This window comes from Nasonia vitripennis (assembly GCF_009193385.2).
Source record: "Nasonia vitripennis strain AsymCx chromosome 1 unlocalized genomic scaffold, Nvit_psr_1.1 chr1_random0002, whole genome shotgun sequence".
In the NCBI taxonomy this organism is placed as follows: Eukaryota; Metazoa; Arthropoda; class Insecta; order Hymenoptera; family Pteromalidae; genus Nasonia; species Nasonia vitripennis.
Genome location: NW_022279588.1, coordinates 2,549,220 through 2,573,178, shown reverse-complemented (window position 1 = coordinate 2,573,178; position 23,959 = coordinate 2,549,220). Strand labels below are relative to the sequence as shown.

Here is a 23,959-nt window from a genome sequence, read left to right as displayed (position 1 = left end):
CTACCATCAATAATCTCTCGAGAGAAAGCAGACATCGTGTGAAATAAATACACGGTTCGTAAACAGTTAACACACGTTCGTAAAAAGTTTATCAAAAATATTTATCGTGTGTGCGATACACGAATTGAGCGTGTACAGACTTTTAGTGGTAGAAACGTGGAATTACGCGAGGGTTTACCACAGAGCTCAGACTATGCCAACGGTCCAAGACCAAAACTAGTGATTATTGACGATTTGATGTGGGAATCGTAATCTTTAGGTAAAGCTATCGTTGATATTTTTTTTTTTTTTCAAAAAAGTCCCATCATCACTCATTGTCAGAACATATTTCATCAAGGTAAAGGACAGTGCGACATCTCATTGCACACCTAATACATAGTTATGTTTAACCAAGCTATAGTTAGTAGCCAAGTAAGCCTAGATAACCCTTGAATTTTTCAAACAGCTTACTAGAATGCGACCGTGAAACCTTACGGCTATCTGTTATATCGACTCTAGGGTGGCGCTTATTTCCCAAACAGCTTAAGTCCGTGCTCCCTAACCTAAAAAATCATTTTTTGACACTCTGTGTGCGGATTTTTCCTAGCTGCGCAGCGTGTGCGAAATGCCCAATTTTAGCACTAAATTTCACGCACAGCGTGTGCGAAACTCTGAATTTCACACACGCTTATTGGCTAAGAACGTAGATTCGCACACTTGTCTCAAAAAATAGTATACGATATGAGTGAGCGAAGTAGGTGCTTTTTGCGCGAGCGAATTTCGTTAACAAAAAAGCGAGTGTGATTATCACCTACGTGCACGAGTACGTAATATACTATTTTGTATGCTCTTAAAAAGTCGCTTAAACCGTTTCACTTTGCAAAAAACTTTGCTTTTATCGCTCCTACGTATTTATTGCTTTAGTATATAAAGACAATCTAAACGTCAATTTTAAAGATATAAGACATGTTTCGATGTATTTTTTTACATAAAATACGATGACGTTGTTGCTTTCATCATAAAACTTAAGTTAAAAGCGCTAGGGGCAAAAAATCATGTTTTTCAGTGATTTTTGGTATGTGTGTGCGTGCTTGACCGTTGATGTATTTATTTACATACTTATTTATTACTTACACACCCTCCGCCATGATTGGCAACCCAAAGATTATCATCAGTGTCAATTGTCATTCCATCAGGAACACCAGTCAAATTGAATTCATCAAAATCGAATACAACACTTGGAGATGCTGAAAAAAATGATTAAATGTTAGAAAATTCAACCTTTTTATGTACTGGACATATTATTATCAAAAGTTTGCTGTTTATTAGAAGATCTTAAATTGTATTCCTGATAAATAACGAGCGTTTTAGATAACTCTTGCTAATATTTATTTTATACATTAGCTTCTCGACATTCTTCTTATTATAGTTTGTTTTTTTCCTTGAGAAAGCTTTGTAATAGTAAACTGTTCGAGAACAGGTTGAAAATTTATTTTCGGGTATTTCGGATTTAAATGCGTTTTTAAAAAATGCTTGAACAAATGAGTACGCTCGTGCGTGTGTATGTGTGTGTGTGTGTGTGAATGAAACTGTAACATTTCTAAATCTAGATATTTTTTATTATGCGAACTAGTTTTCGTTTTACGGCCGTTTTTTTCAATTTTTTACTGCTATTTTTGGCATTTTTTATATTATTTAATTGTTAAAAGACAATTCTGCCATTACGTGTATGAAAAAGAATAAAATTATCTACTTTTCACTGACGGGTCATCGGGATTGACCGCACCATTGGGAGGGAAAGGAAAGAGGGTGATGTTTTTACGTAAGCCATGCCCTATTGCAAAATTCCATCCATATTCGCGAATCAAAATCATTTGTAGACGATAAAACTAAAAAATTAACATCAAATTGAAATCAACATGCCTTATTGTTGCTACCATCCGAATAATTCATTTGTAAATAGATGTACTAGAACACTCTGGAGCTAATTTTTAAATTTGTTTAGTCTCAGCACACTTATTTTTCGATATATCATCCAGATAGTAACATAAACAAGGTATGTCGATTTTTATTTTAAGTTTTTTGGTTTACAACTTATTTTGACTTGCGAACATACATAAGATTTTGGCATGGGATCTTTTATGAGATTAAATGTAAAAACTCACTTCAAATCTCATATAAGATCTTATGTAAAGACTTACCTAAAATCTTACCTAAAATGAGAGAAGATCTCATATAAGATTTTGCAATAGGATATCTCCAAAGTGAAAAATGAAAAATTCGGAAACTGAATGATAATATGTTATAAGTAAAACTCTGTATTACCCAAATTTTTAGTTGTCGAGTTGATAACTTAGTTTTTTAGTAATAAATCAAAAACTGAAAAAAAGTTTTTTATGTCCAACGATTAGAAAAGTAAACATTTCGAATGATTGGATAGATTAATTCTTGAGTTATAAGCCAATCTCAAAAATTCATTTTTGTTTCTAATAAAGAGCCAAGTCGGAGGATGCTAAGCTCTAATTACTTGACAGAAAATTGTTTTTTCCCATCAGATTTCATTTAATTTATAAAGCATGCAAAGCAAACAATAACTAATACAATTTTAATTTTTGCCTTACTTAACACGGTCATTGCACAGGCTCTACCCAGAAACTCGAAACAATTTCTTTCAAAAATACAAAAATATTCTTTCTAAAGGATGAAGATCCGGTTATTCAAAGTAGGTGAGCTAGGCCTGTTGGATTGCGTTACCCTGGCTTTTAAGGTAGTTCATCGGAATAATTATTTTCTTAGGATGTCGCTCAAACTTTGTTTACATATTCAATTAAGTGTCCTCTACAACGTGGTATTTTTTTTACCCCCCAAGCGACCTTATTTTCAGAGATATTGAACCTTGAAATTTTGTATTTTAACATGGGAAGCATATACCGAGTCTGAATCTTGAGGACGTTTAGTTGAATTACGAAGCGAGTTTTCTTAGAATGTTTTAAAAAACTAGCTTATGGTGTAAAATAGCAATTGTAACGGGGCTCGATTTCTGGGGAAAACTCTGCAATATCCGATCGGATCACAATCCCTCGGTGAGGCGAAAACTCTCATAACGCCTGTGATTTACTTGCGTTGCAACGCTAGAGCTGCTTCGCGAACGTAGTGTTTGCACGAGTGCTATTCCTCCGCACTCTCCTGTGCGGAGCCGGATTCTCAGTTTTGCGTTGCAACCGCTTGTTGCAACGCTCGCGGAGGCGATGGTATTCGCGATGAGGATTTAGGGAACGGGAGAAAACAACTCGGGAAAATGAAGCTAGTCCCGATTAAAATGTAATAGAATAATGTATTGTGCGGTCAATATTGTTTCTATACAAATGTGCGACGAGTCTTCCCAATGTCGACTCGACGTGGAGAGTATATCGCGAAGCGTACGCGCGCAAAAGAGAAGGCCGCTACTCGGTGCCGCTGCACCAAGTCGCAAAGCTGTAGCCACTGCTACTGCTGACGCGATACAGAAAAAGGGCTCAGCCCTACTTACTCGCTGTCGACGTTCTCAATGGGCGCACACCACACATTTACAAACACTCTGCGGTGTAGTGTTGTTGGCTCACTCGCAGGAGCCGACGTCCTCTCGTTCAGTCGCTGATCGACAGGCCAGGTCGTCCCTCCCTATGGAAGCATCTCATTCTCTCGCACGTTATCGGTCGTCACTTATCGTGATTTATACGCGAGGCCCCGAATATTGCCTCGCGCTTGCACAACGTCGCGTTTCAACGATGCGCGAATCTACCCGATTTCGCACCTCATTACACAATAAAAATCATGGAGAAAAAGTTGGATAGGGCAAACGAGGCTTTTTTTTAAGATACAACAATTTAAAGTTTTCATCCCATGCTATCAGTTTATCAATATAGGTGCGCAGTGTTTCTCCCTCTTACAACTTTTGAGAGTATTTTATACTCTAAACAATTGATATCACCATTCTAATGTTTGATCCTATGAATTGTAAGGTTTTGACATTAGACTGTATAATATATAAAAAAAGGAATTTTCTAATAAAAACCCTAATTGAGCACCACTGCAGCCGGTGAACTACCTCAACTGTGCTACCTTGACATTCAACTGCGCTACCTCGACTGTTAACTCCGCTACCCCGCTATAATGCGCTACCTGGATTTCCAGCTACTACAATCTCTCACAATTTGATACGAAGCCTTAAATCAACAAAAAAATCCTGAAACGTAATTGGCTTAAGCTTCAACATAGATAATCGATTTGTGGTACTATGAATTTGTATTACTACTATATTGACCACATTCCGCGAGAGATTTCAATATCGACGATGAGAAGATAAATTAAAAATAGAGTTTGTTGATAGGAATGTAAGTATAAGTCAAATATTTCATTCAGAGATCTGCGCATTATTTTCACATGCATATTGCTACGTTTCTAAGAAAACCTTGTAATAGTAATTTATGGAGTTTGTGTAAAAAATAGTATTTTTGGAAGATGTCCGTAGGGATGTGTGTGTATGTTTGTTCGTATGCATCTGTAACTCAGCTTTTACTCAGTGGATTTCAATTTACCAAGTTACTTTTTCTTTGTTTTCACTATATGATGATAGAAAAGCAGTCCCTTTTTCAATTTTGTAGACGCACTTTTTTATACCGATTTTTTAGTTTTGCGATTTCTGTTTACCCAATAAAGTCATTGAAAAAGTAATGAGTTCCAGAGATATAAGGGGCTTACATGGAATTAATTCCTCAGCGCCTCTGTCGAGAAGGTAGGAAAGATCAGTGGTGTCACATCTTTCCTCACAGGACGGAGTGCGACGTGAAAGTCAAAATAGGCAAGGATGTAAGGCGGTGTAGCTGTGTTAACGATTTTTTTTAAGAAACATGTTGCAAAGTACCTCCTCCGTCCGGCGGTGGTAAGCCAACTCACATCTGTAATTTTATCGCAACTCACCTCTGTAAGAAGTGATGGGCTCATCCCTTTTTACACCATAAACGTAGCAAATGCCTGTGTCTATCAGTCTTTGGAGTTTTGCAACTATGTGACATGCTCTTTTCGCATTAGTTTAGAGACAAGCGCCAATCTTAGACTGCGCACAGATGGTAAAGCATTAATGTAGTAGGAAGAGTCCAGGACGTTTGCCTTAGTTTTAAGGACATTAGGTCTAAGGTGATTATGGGCAGCCCAGCCCATTATTTTTTCAGCGTTAGCACTCATCTTGCCAGAGCAAGAATCGAGCTTCTGTGCAAAATACAAAGTGCAATGAACTGTACTGATTGTGAGTAATCATTTTCCCTCTCCTCCGCGTTCTCCCAAACGTTTGCGATCGCGCAAAATCTACACTACATTAACATTTTATAATTGGTCAATTTTGTGAAAAGCCTCCAAAATTCGTAAAAAAAAAAATTAGATCTATTTTACGGTAGAAATGTTCTTAAAACTTAAATCATTCAAGTTATCAGAAAAAAAATTTAATGTATCAAATTCCAATTAGTTTTTAGCAGTGAAAGAACTTAAAAAATGCCCGTCTGTCCGTCCGGATTTTTTTTGCGTTTATTCCACAAAACTTGATGTATTTTATAAACAATAAACTATTGATTGGTAACGACAGGTACATATGATAAAAATATACATTTCTACAAAAAAGCATTTTCAAGATTTGGTCTAGGTAGATTGGAAGCTGTAACAATTAAAAAAAATTATATTTGGTCTATTTTGTAAAAATCCTCTAAAACTTGTGAAAATAAACAAATTAAATCTATTTTACGGTAGACATGTTCTATGAACGTAAATCATTTAGGTTACCGAAAAAAAGTCAAATGTATCAAATTTCAATTAGTTTTTAGCAATAAAAGAATTTAAAAAATGTCCGTCTGTTCGTCCGTCCGTCCATCCGGATTTTTTTTTTCATTTATTACACAAAACTTGATGTTAATTAATAAAAAACTATTTAATAGTATAGACAGGTACATATGATAAAAATATACATTCTTACTAAAAAACGTTTTCAAGATTTGGTCCAGGTAGATTGGAACCTGTTAAAACAAAAAAAATATACGCAATTAATTAATTTTTTTTAAATATTTTTGACATATAATATGACATATATATGTACATGGATGAATGAAGATTATTTTAAAATTGGTCCAGATGAAAGGGATGCAGTGATTAAATATCTGTGCAGATATGCTGTTTTTTTTAAAGCCATCTATTTGTGAATATAAGATGACGAATGCTTTATGTATTCGTGCATATCATAAGATGTAATTAGTAAATATGGTCCAGATAAAAGGGATGCTACGATTAAATATTTGTGCAGATATAATTTTTTTTAAAGTTATTTGTTTGTGAATATGAAATGACGCACATGCATATCACGAGATGAAATCTGCAATTTTCTAGGTAAATACATCATTCGAGGGCGGTGTCTCGGTGTACAAGGTGGCTGATGACGAGGTCTAGGTGGAGAGCTTCGTGATTTTTTGTGTCTAGGTGTAATAATAATTCGAGGACGGTGTCCAGGTGTACAGTGTGACCGATAACGAGGTCTAGGTGGTGCCAGAGATTAGAGGAGAATTGCCGATGCCGTGAATTCGATCATGACGCCACTTGCAGCCTGCTATCGAAGTATACGCATCGAGAAAAGGAGCGTAGGGAAAATATACGCATCCAGCGACAGTGGAGAAAAAGGAAGAGGCGCTTTATATTCTAAGGTCCTCCGCTCCTGACGCGGCGGAGGCAAAGTGACAAACGGCGACTGTCTAATTTGCGCATACACACCTCGCGGTAGTTTCAACCAACGCCAAATAACTATTTGGGCATATTATTCGACTAAAAAGAATGTTTAAACAACAACATGAGTGTAAAAAATTAGAATCTAAAACTTTTAAAAACTCATAATTGAAAACTTTAATTTTTTAGAGGGATTATGGTTAAACCGACACAAACAAGTTAAGCTTAAGCTTAAACAAAGCTAAATTAAACTAATAAGCCACCCCAGCCTCCCGATAAACATATGCTACTTTCAGTTTTCATACACCAACGACGATCGTGGCGGCGCAGTCTACGTTGTTGCTCGGTATTCTTATGCACTCGGGTTCGAGTCCGAGTCTCGGCAAATTTTTTTCTTTTTTTTTTATTTACTTATAAAATATTTATAATGCGTTAAAACGATAAGAAATAGTGTAATAATTACATTAAAACTAAAAAAAATTATTAATTTGTATTCCTAAAATTTACGAAGTTTCATTGTATACTTTTTTTTTAATAAACGATTGAGAAGTAAATCATACCTATATTTATTGTAGGCCCACCGTATACTTACCTAAATTGAAATATAATTGCAGAAGCAGAATGGCATATTGCGTTATTATTGTATACTGTATATTTTATTAGCAAGTAGAAAAAAAGAAAAAAATTTTCCGGGACTCGGACTCGAACCCGATTGCATAAAAATACCAAGCAACAACGTAGACCGTGTTGCCACAATCGTCGTTGGTGTCGTCAGAACTGAAAGTAGCATATGTTTATCGGAAGGCTAACATAACCCTGGGAACAGAAAGTTAAATCGCTTTATTTTTTCTAAAAATAATAAAAAGCCACTCCACAGGCCAGACCGGAAACACGCAGAATCGTATAACCAAGACATTATTACAAGTAAATTAGTCACATTATTTATTAGCTGTAATTGTTGAATGAACTGCTATTAGTCATCTGCGTTGAAACAGATTTAAGCCCCTTTACCACGTCAAGGTTGCCATTTAGCCATCGAAAAATCGTATGATCAATATTAGTATGTATTATACTATAATCTAATAAATTCAAAAATAAACATTTAACCATCAAACACTCGTATGATCAATAGATTTAATTATATTAAATTATACTATAATATAATAAATTCGAGAAATCTTCAAAAAATTCTGATAGAATTTCAACGTATTTTTTTATTTAATCTAAGAACTTTTTCTTCAGTAAATTTTTTTCTAAAATCTATCATTCTCAAGTAAAAAATTCTGGAAATTTTTCACGATTTTCCCGTGTAAGCCGCCATTTTATGTGCTTTTACCTTTTTTTTTCAAAATTTAAACTGTGACACTGAATTTTAAGTCTCGAGGACACGATTTCTTCGCTCTAAACATTAAATCTTAAATGATTTCAATGTGAAAAATCGACATGAATAAAGATTTTTTTTTAAACCATGTTTTATTGCTTGTGGTTTGGTAGGGGTGGTTTCTAGGAGTTAAGCAGGTTAGGGGTAGGTATTTAGGTGATTAACTGGCTTCTGGTGTGTGGCTTAATTATTTTGAGAAAAAATAAAGCGATTTAACTCGCTGTTCTCAGGGTTAGGCTAGTTAGACTGCTTGTGGTTTGGTAGGGGTGGTTTCTAGGGGTAGGTGGTGAGTGGTTAGGTGGTTAGCTGGCTTATGGTGTGTGGCTATATTATTTTAAGAAAAAATTAAGCGATTTAACTCGCTATTCCCAGGGTTAGGCTAGTTAGCCTGCTTGTGATTTGGTAGGGGTGGTTTCTAGGGGTTAAGCGGGTTAGGGGTAGGTATTTAGGTTATTAGCTGGCTTATGGTGTGTGGCTTAATTATTTTAAGAAAAAATAAAGCGATTTAACTCGTTGTTCCCTGGGATAGATGAGTTAGACTGCTTGTGGTTTGGTAGGGGTGGCTTCTAGGGGTCGCATGGGTTTAGGGGAAGGTGATACAATAATTTCCGCACCTGTAGCTTAAACTTGATGCTTTTTTAAAGAGTTTAAAAAAAGCATGGCTCTACGATTAAAAATGACGCGTGGCTCGAATTTTGTCCATTTTCTCCCGCTGTGCGGCGAGAAAATGGACAAAATCATTACCTAAAAAAATTTACTAAAAAGGACTAAAATCTCAAAAAATTAACTTTTCAAAAAGTAAAAAGTTAGGAAAATTAGATATATTCCGCAACGAAATAACAGATAAAAAATAACTAAAATCAATCAAACAAAAACTAGTTTATTATATTTAATCATAATGAAGCAATAACATTTTTTTGGTTAATAAAGGGCTTACTTAACTTAAGTTAAGTTATATACTGATTAACTAGAAAAATGTGGCTGTCTCGGGGACAGCCGATAGAAGTAAATACTTAAATAGATGGTGGACGAACATGGACTTTCTCAATACGGGCAGCAGACCCACGTTCCGAATCGCCGTAAGGGAGGAGGTCATAGACATCACTCTGGTCTCCATGAACGTGTGGTCTGAGGTTATGGACTGGAGGGTGTTGGAAGAAGTCTCCATGTCAGATCATCAACACATAGTGTTCAGACTCGGCGGACAAAGTACGCTCGACCAGCTCATAAGGAACCCTAGGAAAACAAACTGGGTAGGTTACAGAGAGGAACTTAAGACCAAGATCAGTTGCTTTCCAGTCACATACGGGGCGGCGGAGGACATCGATCACTGCAGTAGGATCCTAAGGGACATAATAATAAGTTCTTACGAGAACAATTGTGCACTTAGGCTAAAGAGGCCATCGAAGGGCACTCCCTGGTGGAATAAGTCACTAGAGAAACGCAGAAAGAAAGTAAGGCGGCTATACAACCGGTCCAAGCACACGAAGAGAGTCAAGGACAAACGGGCGTATAGTGCGGAGCTAAAGGAATATAAGAAGGAGATAGAAAAAGCCGGGGCGGAGGGTTGGAAGCGATACTGCAAAAGCCGAAGCACGTTATCAGGCACGGCCAGGCTGTGCAGTGTCCTGCAAAACCCGAAGAAGCCACCAGACTCGATCAGACTAGCAACAGGGGACTGGGCAAAGAATGGACAGAAGGCCCTAAAGGGCCTAATGGAAACCCACTTTCCAGACTTCAGGGAAGGGGCGAGGTCAGAGGTGGTTCAGTTGATGGCCCGCGGAGAGGACTGGAGACTGCCGAGACGGGTAACAGACAAGGCAAGAATAAGGTGGGCTATAGGGACGTTTGAGCCCTACAAGGCAGCAGGTCCAGACGGAATCTTTTTGGCTCTGCTGCAGCAGGGCATGGACGTATTAGTCTCAGCCTTAGAAAAATTGTACCGAGCCTGTCTGGCACTGGGATATGTGCCGGAAGAATGGGCAGGCAAGGGTGGCTTTCCTGCCAAAACCAGGTAAGACACATCACCCGGTCGCAAAGGACTTCAGGCCAATCAGGATGACCTCGTTTTTACTCAAAACCCTGGAAAGGCTGGTTGACAGATGCATTAAGGAATCATCACTTGTAGAAGCGCCGCTGCACAGCAAGCAGCATGCTTACCAGACAAGAAAGTCTGTGGACACAGCGTTGGTGGACACGGTCAGCTTCATTCAAAAGGGCATGAAAAACAGGGGTTTGGTATTGGTGGCTTTCCTAGAAATCGAGGGGGCTTTCAATTACACGACCGGCGAGGCGATTTCAGCAGGTATGGAGGAGCACGCAATACCAGCAACTGTCGCCAGGTGGATCAGCGTTATGCTGACGACCAGGACGATAGTGGCTGCCTGGGGAGCGTACTCTTGCAAAGGAGTGGTGAGGAAGGGATACCCACAAGGAGGGGTACTGTCACCGATACTTTGGTGCCTGGTGGTGGACAGCTTGCTCTGCATCCTGAACGAGGCTTGAATAAACGCACAGGCATATGCAGACGACATCGTCATCTTGATTAGGGGGGATGACGAGGACGTGCTAGCAGGTCTACTGCAGTTCGCACTGTGCCTGGTGGAGAAATTGTGTAATAAAGTAAAACTGGGGGTTAACCCTAACAAAGGCAGTGTCATGCTGTGTACGAACAGGTATAAAACCAAGTCGATGGAAGGGCTCCAACTCCATGGAGTTCCCCTGAAATTGGTAAAGGAGGTCAAATATCTGGGAGTCACACTCGACGCCAAACTCAACTGGGGGAAACATATCAAATACAAATGCGAGAAAGCGATAGGCACTTTCTGGGCCTGCAGGAGGGCTTTTGGCAATACCTGGGGTCTAAAACCGGATAAAGTGAGATGGCTATATGACGCAATCATAAAACCAAGACTCACCTATGGGGCACTGGTATGGGGCCACAAGTGCGAGTTGAAAACTTACACAAGGGCACTAGACAGAGTGCAAAGATTGGTCATGGCAGGAATCACGGGATCCATGCGAACTACACCTACGGTCGCCATGGAAATACTGCAGGACGTTCTACAGAATAGCGGAATCAACGAACTGCTCGGTTTTCAAGGATGCGGCACTTCTGGAACAAGTAATGCCGCTAATGGAAGAAAGAGGCTGTGACAGAATGACGGAAAGAATTTATTTCTCTAAGCCGTTCTCGATCATAATCCCAGAAAGGGAAGAATGGAAGACGGGTTCACATGAACTCCTTAAAAATAGTGTGGTGTGGTATACAGATGGCTCAAAAAATGAGAACGGTGTAGGAGCAGATGCCTGGGAAAAGGGTGACACACAAGAAATTGTGTGCTCGCTCGACCGCTATGCTACGGTGTTCCAGGCAGAAATCAGAGCCATTACAGAAGCTGCTAAATGGCTGTTGGAGAGAGGCACAGGGCAAAGAACTGTAAGCTTCTGCTAGGATAGCAGGGCAGCTCTCATGGCGCTGGACAGTATCAATATCTCCTCAAAAGTGGCTGCGGACCATTAGGAGCCTAAGCAGGAATATATTGAGGCTGGCCGTTGGCTGGCTGACGGGACATTGGAGGGTAGGATACCACTTATGGAACCTGAGACTGAGGGACTCCGGGAACTGCAGGTGGAGCGAGTTTGAAACGGAAACCACCACCCACCTGCTGTGTGAATGCCCAGCTTTTGTAGGGACAAGACAGAGGGTGTGGGAGGTTCCCATGTTGGGGTTAGAGGAGCTAAGGGTGAAAAGCTTGGCATCAATTTGCCGAGTTGCCGAAGCTATAAATAAGAATTTATAAAGTAACTTTTAATGGTAAAGGAGGCACAGCAGAATGGGCTTCGCCTGAGTGCTCGACCGGCACGTCCCCGTGCAGGGGCCGCCGCAACTGACTATAACTATGACTATGACTAAAGGGTGAGGGTAAAAATTTTGAAAAATAAAAATGAAAAAGGGTAAAGATTAGAAATTTAAAATTTATAAACTGAGATTTTGAAATGAAAAAATTTATAAAATAAATATGTTGAATTGAAATATTGCGAAAGTTAATATTTGTTGTTAAAATATTACAAAAGCGATATTTTTAGGTATTTCCAAATTTAGGTTTTTAAAATTATACCTTTTCAATATTCTGGGACTTGAAATTCTACCTTCCGTTATAATTCAATTCGTAATTTTTGCCTTTCAAATATTTATTTTTCAAAATTTTTACCCTCACCCCCCAGTAAAATCTGTAGCCGGCGAGCCTATAGAAGTATTTACTTAAAAACTCTCAAGATACTTACTACGTAACTTGCCATGACCGTTTCATTATGTTTATTGGTGAACAACTAAAATTTTCTCTTTTCGTATTTTATAATAACGTCATAAAAACACCATAAGTACAATGAAACGGTCATGGCAAGTTATGTAGTAAGTATCTTGAGATAATTGATCAGTATATAATTTAACTTTAAGTTAAGTAAACAAAATTTTCTTGCTTCATTATGATTAAATATAAAAAACTTGATTTTGGTTGATTGATCTCAGTTCTTTTTTATCTGTTATTTCGTTGCAGAATATATCAAACTCGCCTAACCTTTTACTTTTTTAAAAGTATCATATTATTAAAGGCGTGTTTTTAAAAAAGTTGTAAAACGTGTAGAAATCCGAAGATAGCTGTTTTGATTGGGAACAAACTAGTGAACGTAGAAGACAGCAATTATAAAATGAAGAAAACTGCTTTGAACGATGAAAAAACTGTTGTCTTCACTGATTAATAGTTATTGTCTGTTGTATTCATTTTTTAATTTATTTTCTAAATTGTAAAGTTTTACACCTGATAAAAAGAAATCCAACTTAAGTTTCTAGCAAACTAAATAAAACTGAAAACAACAAAAGATTACTCTTATCTGTGTCTCAATTCCGACATTTTTCTGCTATCATCTGCAGTTCATAACGTTTTTATTTCAATTGTTGTAATTTTTCTTTTTCGTTAGGGATTGGAGATATCGTTATCATTGAATATAAAAGTAAATATCGTATTATGTATTACATTTTAGTACAGAATATAAATGTTATGATTGTTATAATCTCACAATTTACATTATTTTATAAATGTAAATAAAAAAATAGTTTAATTAATATTATTTATTTTATTAGATTTTGTTAATATAACTAATACTGTCATTGAATAAGTACAAAGAGTTTAAAAACATTTTTTAATATTCAAAATTCATTTTTATTTTATTCTATAATTTTAAAGCCGGTCCTGTGTACTAGTAGCTATAACTACTTTTATAGAATGTTGGCTGTATTGAATATATTCATTTATACTCGACGGTAATTAATTCTTATGAAACGTTTCCGAAGTCATACTTTTGATTGGTTAGAATTCATCAATCTGGCAATCTTATTGGAGCATTTCAAAAACGTTCCACAGGAATTAACTCCCATCGAGTGTACATCTAATATTTAACAGTATATTTAGTAATGACACGTCAAATAATTAAGGGGATGTCGGCGCAATAGCTTCGCAAATCCACCACGGAGTATTTTGTATTCTCAAACTTCTAGAAAAACAGATAGTCCGATCGAATGTTTCTTTCGGTAGAACGATTCATTAAACTTAAGGTAATTTACTCAAATAATTAATATTCTTACGATTGCTGTAATTTTGTAAATATATCCTATTAAGTGCCCTCTATAACGTGGTCAAATTGTTTACCCCCTAAAGGGTATGCTTTTTTAAGATATCGGGTCTTGAAGTTGTGTATTTTAACATGGGAAGCATAGGCGAAGTCTGAATTTAGTGTACATTTTGTTTAATTACGAAGAAAATAAATCTTATATCATTTTCAAAAAGAGGTCATGATGTAAAATCATAATACAAATCAAGGAAATAAAAATTTGATAGAGCAAGCGGTGCTTTTTGAAAAGTTACAGCAATCGAAAGTTTTAATTCTGTGCTATCAGTATATCTATATATGCGCGCAGTGTTTCTCACTTTTCTAAGTTTTATGGATATTTGATGCTCTAAACACTTTCTATCAATATTTTGATATACAAAACTAAAAATTCTAGAGTTTTCACACTTGATAACACTGCATAATATTAAAAAAAATTAATTTTCTAATTAAGCCTCGAATTGAGCATCACTGGGCCAAGTGAACTACCTTAACACTACGGCGCTACAGACTCGGTTTTTCATTAGCAAACTTTATTCAAAAAGTTTTATGTAATAGAAAAACTGTATTTTTTTGGACGACATCCCCTCAAATATCAACACAATGAATTTGTTAATCGCGAGCGAAGCGAGCGTTTTTTGCTAGTTCTGCAATTAAAGACAAATCCTAGTGCATGCGAGGCGCTAAGTATTGCGCACCTGTGTTGGTAAGCACAGCGTCGCAGATTTAGCAGATGAAGAAGCCTAGCCAAAACGGGTATTACTTGATTCCCGGCTATTCTCCCTTCATCGGGCCTCTGTGAGCAATTGAAGCGGAACGATAATGGGCAGCGGCTTGCTTTCGCGACCAAATAAGAGCTCTTCATTATGACTTGGTGAACTACAATGGGATTAACTAACCCCCCCCCCCCCCTTCCCCAAGCCCAAGGTGTGACAGAACCGTGCCAAAGGGACAAGCTGGCCATTCTTTCGTGTACCGTGATTCTTTCGTAAGCTGGGAGCCATTATTGTGGTCGCCAAAAATGACTTTTTAATGGACACGCTGTAGGAAGTGGTCCTCTGGACCAAATCTCGGGAAGGAGCTAAACTTCTTGTGATTGGAATGAATGCACTTATTCCCTAGTGCTCAGTATGGTAACGATGTCTTGTACTTATCACCATGGCTAGGGACAGGATATCATTTACCCGAATCAACTTGCATCACTTCAAACGTGCCTTGGCTCTTTTGACCAGGCGCATAGCTAGGATCTACAGAGGCATTTGCCTAATACCAGAACCTTGGGTGGTCGCAGGTAGGGTCAGAGGTCTAACAAAGAAGAGTCCTTAGGTGTACCTCACCGATTTTGATCATTTCGTTATATTTTGTTGTACTGTTTTTACTTCATTGCTTAAACAACCCCTTCTAATGGTTCGGGTAAACCAGAAGTTGACTGATAGTACATCGGAAGTTGGCCAGATGTTGACAAAAAGTATACTGGAAGGGAACCAAAATTTTTTAAATTTTGTTTGTAGGTCCGTTTTTGATAATTTACTTCATTCTCTAAACTACCCTTCCCAAAAGTCTACAAATTTCTTACGGCTAAAAATAACAATGCGTTTCGTCTTACAATTAGATCTGTTCTTTAAACTCATCAGTGATGAATTGAAAATTTTAGTGCGTAACGTTTTGCAAATCGTGCAGCCAGTCATGTATATTATTTGCAGATAGGGCTTATGGCTACTTTCAGCGCTTAAGTTGCAAATATTAATAGTAAATCATGTTTAAAAAATATTGAAAGAAAAGTCGACATATTATTGCTACTAATCAGAACTAAAAACTACAGTATGATTTTTTTCAAAAATTTTTTTTATATGCAAATGCTAAAGCGTTATTATATTGTCCTTCTTGCTTCCTCCTAAGAGGAAGCTTTGTAATAGTAAAATTTTCAGTTTCGCCAAAACTTCGTAGAAACGCATTTGGAGGTGTTTAGAGTACGAATCATGCGTTTTTAGAAAATTTCCGTGGGGATGGCTGTGCGTGTGTGTGTGTGTACGTATACCGTTATAATTCTGGGACCACGCGATCGATCGTAATAAAATTTGGCGTGCATATATGTTTTCTGATTCTAAATTCGGGAATCATTTTTTTTATGATTCTGACTATTTTATGGCGTCGTTTTCAGAATTAAAGAACATTATATTTTTGCAATTTACAGCGCAAATTATTTTGCAGCCGCTATTGAAATCTACAACGCACATTACTTTTGCAGCCGCTTTTTAAAATTATAGCACATTCTATTATTGCAGCTGTTTCTAAAATAACAGCGCATTTGTAGCCGCTTTCTATTCTACAACGCATATTATTTTGCACCTGCTTTTTAAACTTACAGCACATTTTATTATTGCAGCCACTTTTCAAATAACAGCGCGATTGCAGCCGCTTTCTATTCCACGCGTATATTATTTTGCAACCGCTTTTGAATACTACAGCGCATATTACATTTTTAGGGGCTTTTGAAAAGTACAGCGCATTTCATTTTTGCAGCCCCCTTTTTAAATTCACAGCACATTGCAACCATTAATCAAATCTTCAGCGACTGTTTTATTGCAACGGCTATCAAAATGCACGGCACATGTTATTTTAGCAGACAGTATTAAAATTTATATTGCATTTTAAAACAGAATAATGTTTGCCCTATCGGTCTTGCCTCGGGAAGACCGATCGAGCAAACATTCTATTTTTGAATATCCACCAAGGAATCGAGTCAACGTATAAGAAATATTAATCTCTCTACAAATCACGAACATTTACTAACTCTTGTTTAAAGGCAATGTCACTTTTATTTACTCTTAAATTATCTTTTAGAGTCATATGTTGAAATTTAACCCATGGTGAACTATTTTTAACTCAATTTTCAACGATTTTTGTTTCATTACTATATTTGATAACATGTAAAGTTTGTCTGAAATCACCTGTCACTATTACTATTTTTCCTCAAAAAAGTTCATCATTTTTGTAAATATCACAAAAAACCCACCAACTGCATTAAAAGCGCATTTTGAAGTCATAGATATTACGTCCCAAATAAGAACTTTTGTTTTCTTAAGGATAACCCCATATTCAGAATGTAGTGTAATATTATAACATGTTTCTTCAGTTATATCTACTGGAAATTTAAATGCTAAATGCGATATTTTACAATAGATTAATAAATTTGCCGCTATGCCCATCCATGCAACTGGTATAACTGAAATATTTAATCGCTTAAAATATAAAATTAAAGAATTTAACAGAAGACTTTGTCCACTTCATCCCGGCCCATCGATGAAGAAACATTTATTATGATTATCACTTTTATTAATATTTTCAATACTCTCTTAATATTCTTAATAGTAATACAAATTTTAAGTTATTTTTTAGATAAAAGAGTGACATCATGAGATACATACTTATCTATTAACTGTTCCGTAACAGGCAAATCTTCATTTTTCTTATTTTCTTCGATGTCCGAATAATGGATAACATAAGGTTAATTAAAATCATTTGAAGTATGACCATTATTTGTTAAAATTTTATTTATAATTATTAATGCAGAATTCTCGCCAATTTCTTCTGTTAATGATGGACGATAAAAATGATTTTTATACTTATCAAATAATTCCCTAACATTAAGTGGATTATAAAATATACAAATGTAAGCAAAAAGATTACATAAAGCATTTGGAACTTGGAATTGTGTACTTTCATGTAAACGTCCATTCCATTTCTAATCAGTTTTTATTAATCCTCTAGCAACTGCTGCTTCCATGAAAGACAAATATGTAATTTTATCAACTGTATTTATATTTTCAAAAGATTTAGCTCCTTTTACATGTAATAGTTGTAATCTTGAATGAAATCTTTCTCGATTTTTTGGATTAACGGAATACATCTTCGCAAAAACTGGTTTATAAAATGTATTTCTTGCAGTCCATTCTTTCCTAATTTCATTAAATACATAATTGTATGGAATATCTGTGTGTCTTGCATTTGGATCAATCTGATTCAGTATAAATCACGCAGTCAATGTTGTATTTAAATTTTTGTTAATCAACTGATCTTCACATCTTTCTTTAAAAAATACATATTGTTCATTAATATATTGCATCTCTCCCTTCACCGCTCTCTCTCTCTCTCTCTCTCTCTCTCTCTCCCCTCCACCGCGCTCTCCTTACCGCATCTTTCCATTGGCTTTCGGCGCTCTCGGCGTTCTCTACACACTATACTTCTCTACTACACGCTATACTCTGGACAATGCTATCCCGCGTCCCCACGCGCTCGGCTTTCTCTACCTAGCATAAACTGAAATAATGCTATCCCGCGTCTAAGCGTCAGTTGTACGTAAACATATCTCGTTCTTATTATTAAAAGTGAATACTTATATTTAATTACTACTCGTGTACTAATAAGATTACATTGATTTTCATAATGGAAAGTGACAAAAACAGTAATTTAAATTCAATGAGTGACAGTGAAAGTGAAACGCAACAAAAATTTGCTCATCCAGCTACTGATAATACTGAAGATGAAAACGAGAATCTGCAAGACAGGTATGTTTTTAAATGGTTTCATTTTTGAAGTGTTTTTTCACATATTAAATCAGAAATATACTTCTTACGTCTCTAACCTTAAAAACGGTACAATAACACATGCAACAGTAACACGTGCGTCTCCCCGCTCTGCCTCCTACTCATTGCCTTTTATTCGTATATCTATCTCTTTCTTCCAACAATATACATATAAAATGACTATTATAAGCTCCTATGCTTATTTCTATGCTCCGTATAGTCTATACATATTATAATTTTATAATTATAAATTTAATTACGCACTTTCAGCATAAAAAAAAGAAAAAAAACATTCTTACAACTACCGCTTTCAACAAAAAATTGAAAACTACACCGAAATCTAATGCTGAACGCAGTAAAGAATATCGACAACGGAAAAAGGATGCTACATCAAGTACTGCCGAAAAACAAATGAATGCTGAACGCTCTAAGCAATATCGACAACGGCAAAAAGATACTAGTACCACTGAAAGATCTAAACGGTAATTTATTCATGCTTAATTAATTCATAATAACATAAATTTGTAATAATCTCATAATTTTTAAAACACAGCAATGCTGAACGCTGCAGAGAGTATCGACAACGTAAAATACGTGAAAGTCAATCCAGCACTACCACCGAAAATTCACAACGGTTGTTTGTTCATACATGATTGATTATCATAATAACATAGATTTTTAATAATATCTTTTATCTCTTTTATTTATTTTAGAGATTTACAAGTTGAAACTGTAGCATTAATTCATAATGTACACACTCCAAAGGCTGATGATAATCTGCCTGCATATTCGACAAAATTATGATAAACAACACTTGCAACCACAATTCGACGAAATTTGCCAAATAAATACGCAATATAATGAAAATACTCAAAGGGAATTGAATTTACTGACGGAAGCACATCAATCAACTGGATTGACTCAACATGCAGATCCAATTATAATACCGTATATATTTTTATTAATTTATATTTAAAAATAACAAATTCGATTATTTACAAATTTAACTACTTTATATTTTTATATTTTAGTTTGAATGATGAATTGCAAGGTCAGCAACCTCAACAATTAAATATCGTCAACGACATATCTTTTTATCATCATATTATCAACTCGGAACCTACCTATTCTAAATATCATCGAAATAAAAAACCACACGAGGAATTTAATAAAAAATTCAAAAATAATGCGTTTGGTTATCCATGCTCAGTTTGCAACAGATTATGGTTCAAAGAAGATTAAAAAAAAGCACAGGGAAATCGTGAAGAAATTTTGAAAACAATAATTACGGTAAAATATTAAATTGCACAAAATATAATATACAAAATATTTAACGAATTGTTATATAATTAGATATAATTTTTTTTTTTAATTATGATACCTTGGCTAACATAAGCACATGCTCTACTTGCAAAACAGATATTGACAAAGGCAACATACCAATAATGTCTGAATATAATGGCTTTAAATATCCAGAACTTCCATCGCATTTGCCAAAGCTAGATATTGTATCAGAAAGACTAATTTCGCCACGAATCCCCTTTATGCAAATTAGAAGGCTAAGACATGTGCACGGTCAATATGGTATCTACGGACAAATTATTATTAACGTACCATTTTCTGTAAATACAATGGTACATCGATTGCCACGCGATATCGACGATGAACATTGCATTTACGTACATATAAAGCGGAAAAAATACACAAATCTAGTTACGTGCAAGGTTTAGTTAATAAAAAAAAACAATAAAGGCGTGGCTAGAATATTTAGTTAAGACAGAACTTTACGTTTATTACAATATTACAATTGATGAACCGTTCTTTAATGATCAAGAAACAGAACCTGCTGATATTGACGAACTCTCAGAAAATATTCCAATTGAAGAAAGTCTTATTGCTCAGCAACAGACATTGCTTTGGAACGAGGATAAATACTTAAGGATTGCGCCTGGTGAAACAAATCTTCTGATAAGCTTGCTTTTCGACGAACATGCTGAAGAACTGTCGTTTCCAGCGATATACCTTGGTAAATTCAGAGCATACCGAGAAAATGTTAGAGTTACACCATTTACGCAAGCTACGAGTGAATTGAGACGGGCTGATCGCAGAGGAGTTACGCATCAGCATGTTTTATATATGGCAATGAGAATTATGAGATTACGAGTACGGGATAGCTTACAAATTGCATTTAAGCACGTTGGTAACAATACTAATATTGCTCTTGATCAAATTCTATTAGATTCATACATCCATAATTGCATAGAAACAAATTTTGCATTCCTCAAGTGTATAACAAACTCAACTTGGTATTGGGCAGATCGCAAAAGAGATCTGTTTGCTATTATTCGACAGAAAGGAAGACCTACGGCATTTATGACTTTAAGCTCGAACGAAATAGGATGGACAGATTTGTTAAAATTATTATACAAATTAAAACACAACTGAACTTATAACAACAATTATATTGAAAAAAGTGCTCTTATTAATGAAGATTCTGTTACTTGTGCTATCTACTTTAATAAATTAGTCAATGTTATAATGACAATCTTAATGGCTAAAAAGTCAAGTCCATTTGGGAAATATAGAGTGGTCGATTACTTCAAGAGAATAGAGTTTCAACATCGTGGCAGTCCCCACGCTCATATTCTTTTATGGTTAGAAAATGCAACAGAAGACGTCTTTGATAAAATTTATCAAGAAGCTATACATTTAATCGACGAATTGATTTCTGTATCAGCATCTGAACCATCAGGTAACATTAAACTCCAAACACACAAACACACTTTTACATGTTACAAAAAAATTGTCGCCAACAGAGCCCAAAAATGTAGATTTGAAGCACCGTTTATGCCATGTCGTGTAACTACTATATTAACGCCAATGCAAAAAGAAAATGAGAATTTCAGAGATTACAAAACTCATTATAACTTAATTAGAACTAAGTTAGAAAATAATGATTATAATGATATTGATGATTTTTACGAATAAAACAATGTTTTATCAGATGAACATTACTGCAATATTCTTCGGGCTGGAATTACGAGACCGAGGGTTTTCCCCAAGTGCTTACAATCCGAAAAATGGCATAATTCTTTTAATCCATTTGTGTTCAGCGTCTTGAAATCGAATATGGATTTTCAAATCATCACGGAAGAATATTCATGTGCTGCTTATGTTGTTGAATATGTAAATAAAACAAATAGAGGCATAAGTAATTTGCAACGAAATATAATACAAGTCATGGATGAACACCCAGAATTTGACATTGTTGAAATAACAAGAAAACTGAGCGTTGATATGCTTAATTCAGTAGAAATGTCAAGCCAAGAAGCTGCTTGGTATATGCTGCGTGAGCCAATGTTCAAGTCTTCGGTCAACATGGATTTACGTCTAGCAACTCTCAACAAACTTGGCCCTATAGCTAAAAAAAAGAAAATTTAATGAATCTCAAACAATTTTGTGAATTGATGAGAATGGCTAACGATAAACAAAAGGAAATTTTATTATATGTTATCTCACATCTTCTCTCTTCAAATTCGTTCCCGCTTCAAATATTCTTTACTGGTTCAGCTGGTTATGGTAAGACTTTTGTAATAAAACTTATTATGGAAATTTACAATAGATTTACCGACACTGATAGATACTGTAATGCATTTATTACTTGTGCATCAACCGGAATAGCAGCTGTTGCAATTGATGGCACAACAGTGCATACAGCTCTTAAAATATCACTGTCAAAGTTACTGCCACTATCTAATGAAATGGCACAGCTTTACAGAGCATTATTTAAATTCGTTAAGGTTATAATTATTGATGAAATTAGCATGATAGGTGCAGAGCTGTTATCACAAATTGATTCTAGATTAAAGCAGATTACTGGAAATTTTGAAAATAATTTCGGTGGTTTAGATATGATTTTAATTGGAGATTTGCGACAATTACCACCTGTTCTGGCAACTCCAATCTATAAGTCACAGACAACGGATGGTTGGCCCAATTTTGTGGCGAGGATTAAAATTTTATGAACTGACACAAGTCATGCGACAAGCAAATGCAATGTTTTCTTTATTGCTAACTAAGGTCGGAAATGGCATTCAGCTAGACGATCTTGAACTCGCTCTTGTAGAAGCAAGATTTTACACAAAAAATGATAGTAATCAATTATGCCCAGACAGGATACGCTTATTCCTTACCAATCACTCGGTTAATGAGTACAATAACTCGATTTTACAGAGCGCAGAAAACAAAACTATTTCTATTGCAAGAGATATTATTACGGGTGTCAAAGTAAGGAACAATAAACTTTCGTAACACAAAAGCTGCACAAAATGTCTGTCATTGATACTGGCAGTTTACCGTATGAAATTATATTCGTGTTAAATAAATCTTATATAATTACAACTAATATCGATGTATCAGATGGTTTAGCAAACGGTGCAGTTGGAGAATTGGTACACCTTGAATTTGATGACAATGATGAGGTCAAGGGAGTTTGGCTACAATTTCTAGACCGAAGAACAAGTAGCATTCCTCTCAATAACAATAAAACTATCCTAGCCAAAAGAAATCATTTTCCATTAATTCCAGCGTTAGCTATGACAATCCATAAATCACAAGGAGGTACTTTTAATCAAGTTGTTTACGAATACGAAAGGAAACATTCTCAACAGTTAGTATATGTTGCTCTATCCCGTGTTACGAGCATAGAAGAACTTTACATTACTACGTTCAAAGATGATGCAAGCAAATTCATATTTTATCATGGTCGACAAAATGATGTACATAGTGTCTCTTTACAAGATGAATTCCGTAGATTATCTCTCAACAAATTACAAACAACAGCAGAAATGATTACAGATTTCATTATAACTAAAAAAGGATTATCATTTGTTACTTTTATTTGCCAAGTCTTCAATCTCATGCGCTAAATCTTACTGATTCCGTCATTAGAAATAGTAATATATTACATTTAACCGAAACTTGGATGAGCGATCAAGAAGACATCATCGATGTACCTGTATTCAATTGTATAGCACGTTTCCATCGGGCAAATAAAAGAGCAGGAGGAGTAGCTATTTTTCAAAATAAACGTGACACTGCCAATATCGTCACTAAACATATATCATTGCAAATTAGAAGACCTATAAATTTAGATGTTCAGACGTCAGAAATAGCTGAAATATGTTCTGCTCACTGCGTTTTAGAAGACGGTCAAATATGTATCATGGCTGCGATTTAAATTTCACCCAATCAAAGCATTACAGACATAATTCAATTTATCCATAGATCACTACTTGTATACACTCAAGTAGGATCACGGGAGCTTGATACAAATGACCATCAAATGCCACTGATTTTAGCAGGAGATTTTAATGTTAACTTTGCTGACAAAAGTGCACAACCATTAATTACATTCCTCAAAGATAAATTTCAATTAGACATGAATAATGATGCGCAACAATCAACTACTAAGTATGGCACAACATTAGATGCAGTACTTTCAAGATTTTTATATAAAATCGATTCTAAAACATTTATATCATACTTTAGTTACCACAAACCAATTGTTTCTTTTATTGAATTAAAAAATGAAGATACCTGTGATTCT

At 35.7% G+C, this 23,959-nt stretch overlaps 1 protein-coding gene and 1 long non-coding RNA gene across 2 annotated transcripts in view; one reads left to right on the top strand and one right to left on the bottom strand.

Annotated features, from left to right (window-relative positions):
• Positions 1-23,959, bottom strand: part of LOC100116079 (regucalcin) — a 405,396-nt gene that overhangs the window by 82,330 nt on the left and 299,107 nt on the right. The window contains exon 5 of the mRNA XM_031925976.2: positions 1,114-1,226. Within this exon, the coding sequence (XP_031781836.1) occupies positions 1,114-1,226 (113 nt within the window). The remainder of the gene's footprint in view (positions 1-1,113; positions 1,227-23,959) is intronic.
• Positions 16,349-23,948, top strand: LOC116416740. The gene is made up of 4 exons (XR_004345106.1): positions 16,349-18,833; positions 18,905-18,985; positions 19,065-19,299; positions 19,383-23,948. It is a non-coding gene; the product is annotated as an uncharacterized LOC116416740 (long non-coding RNA).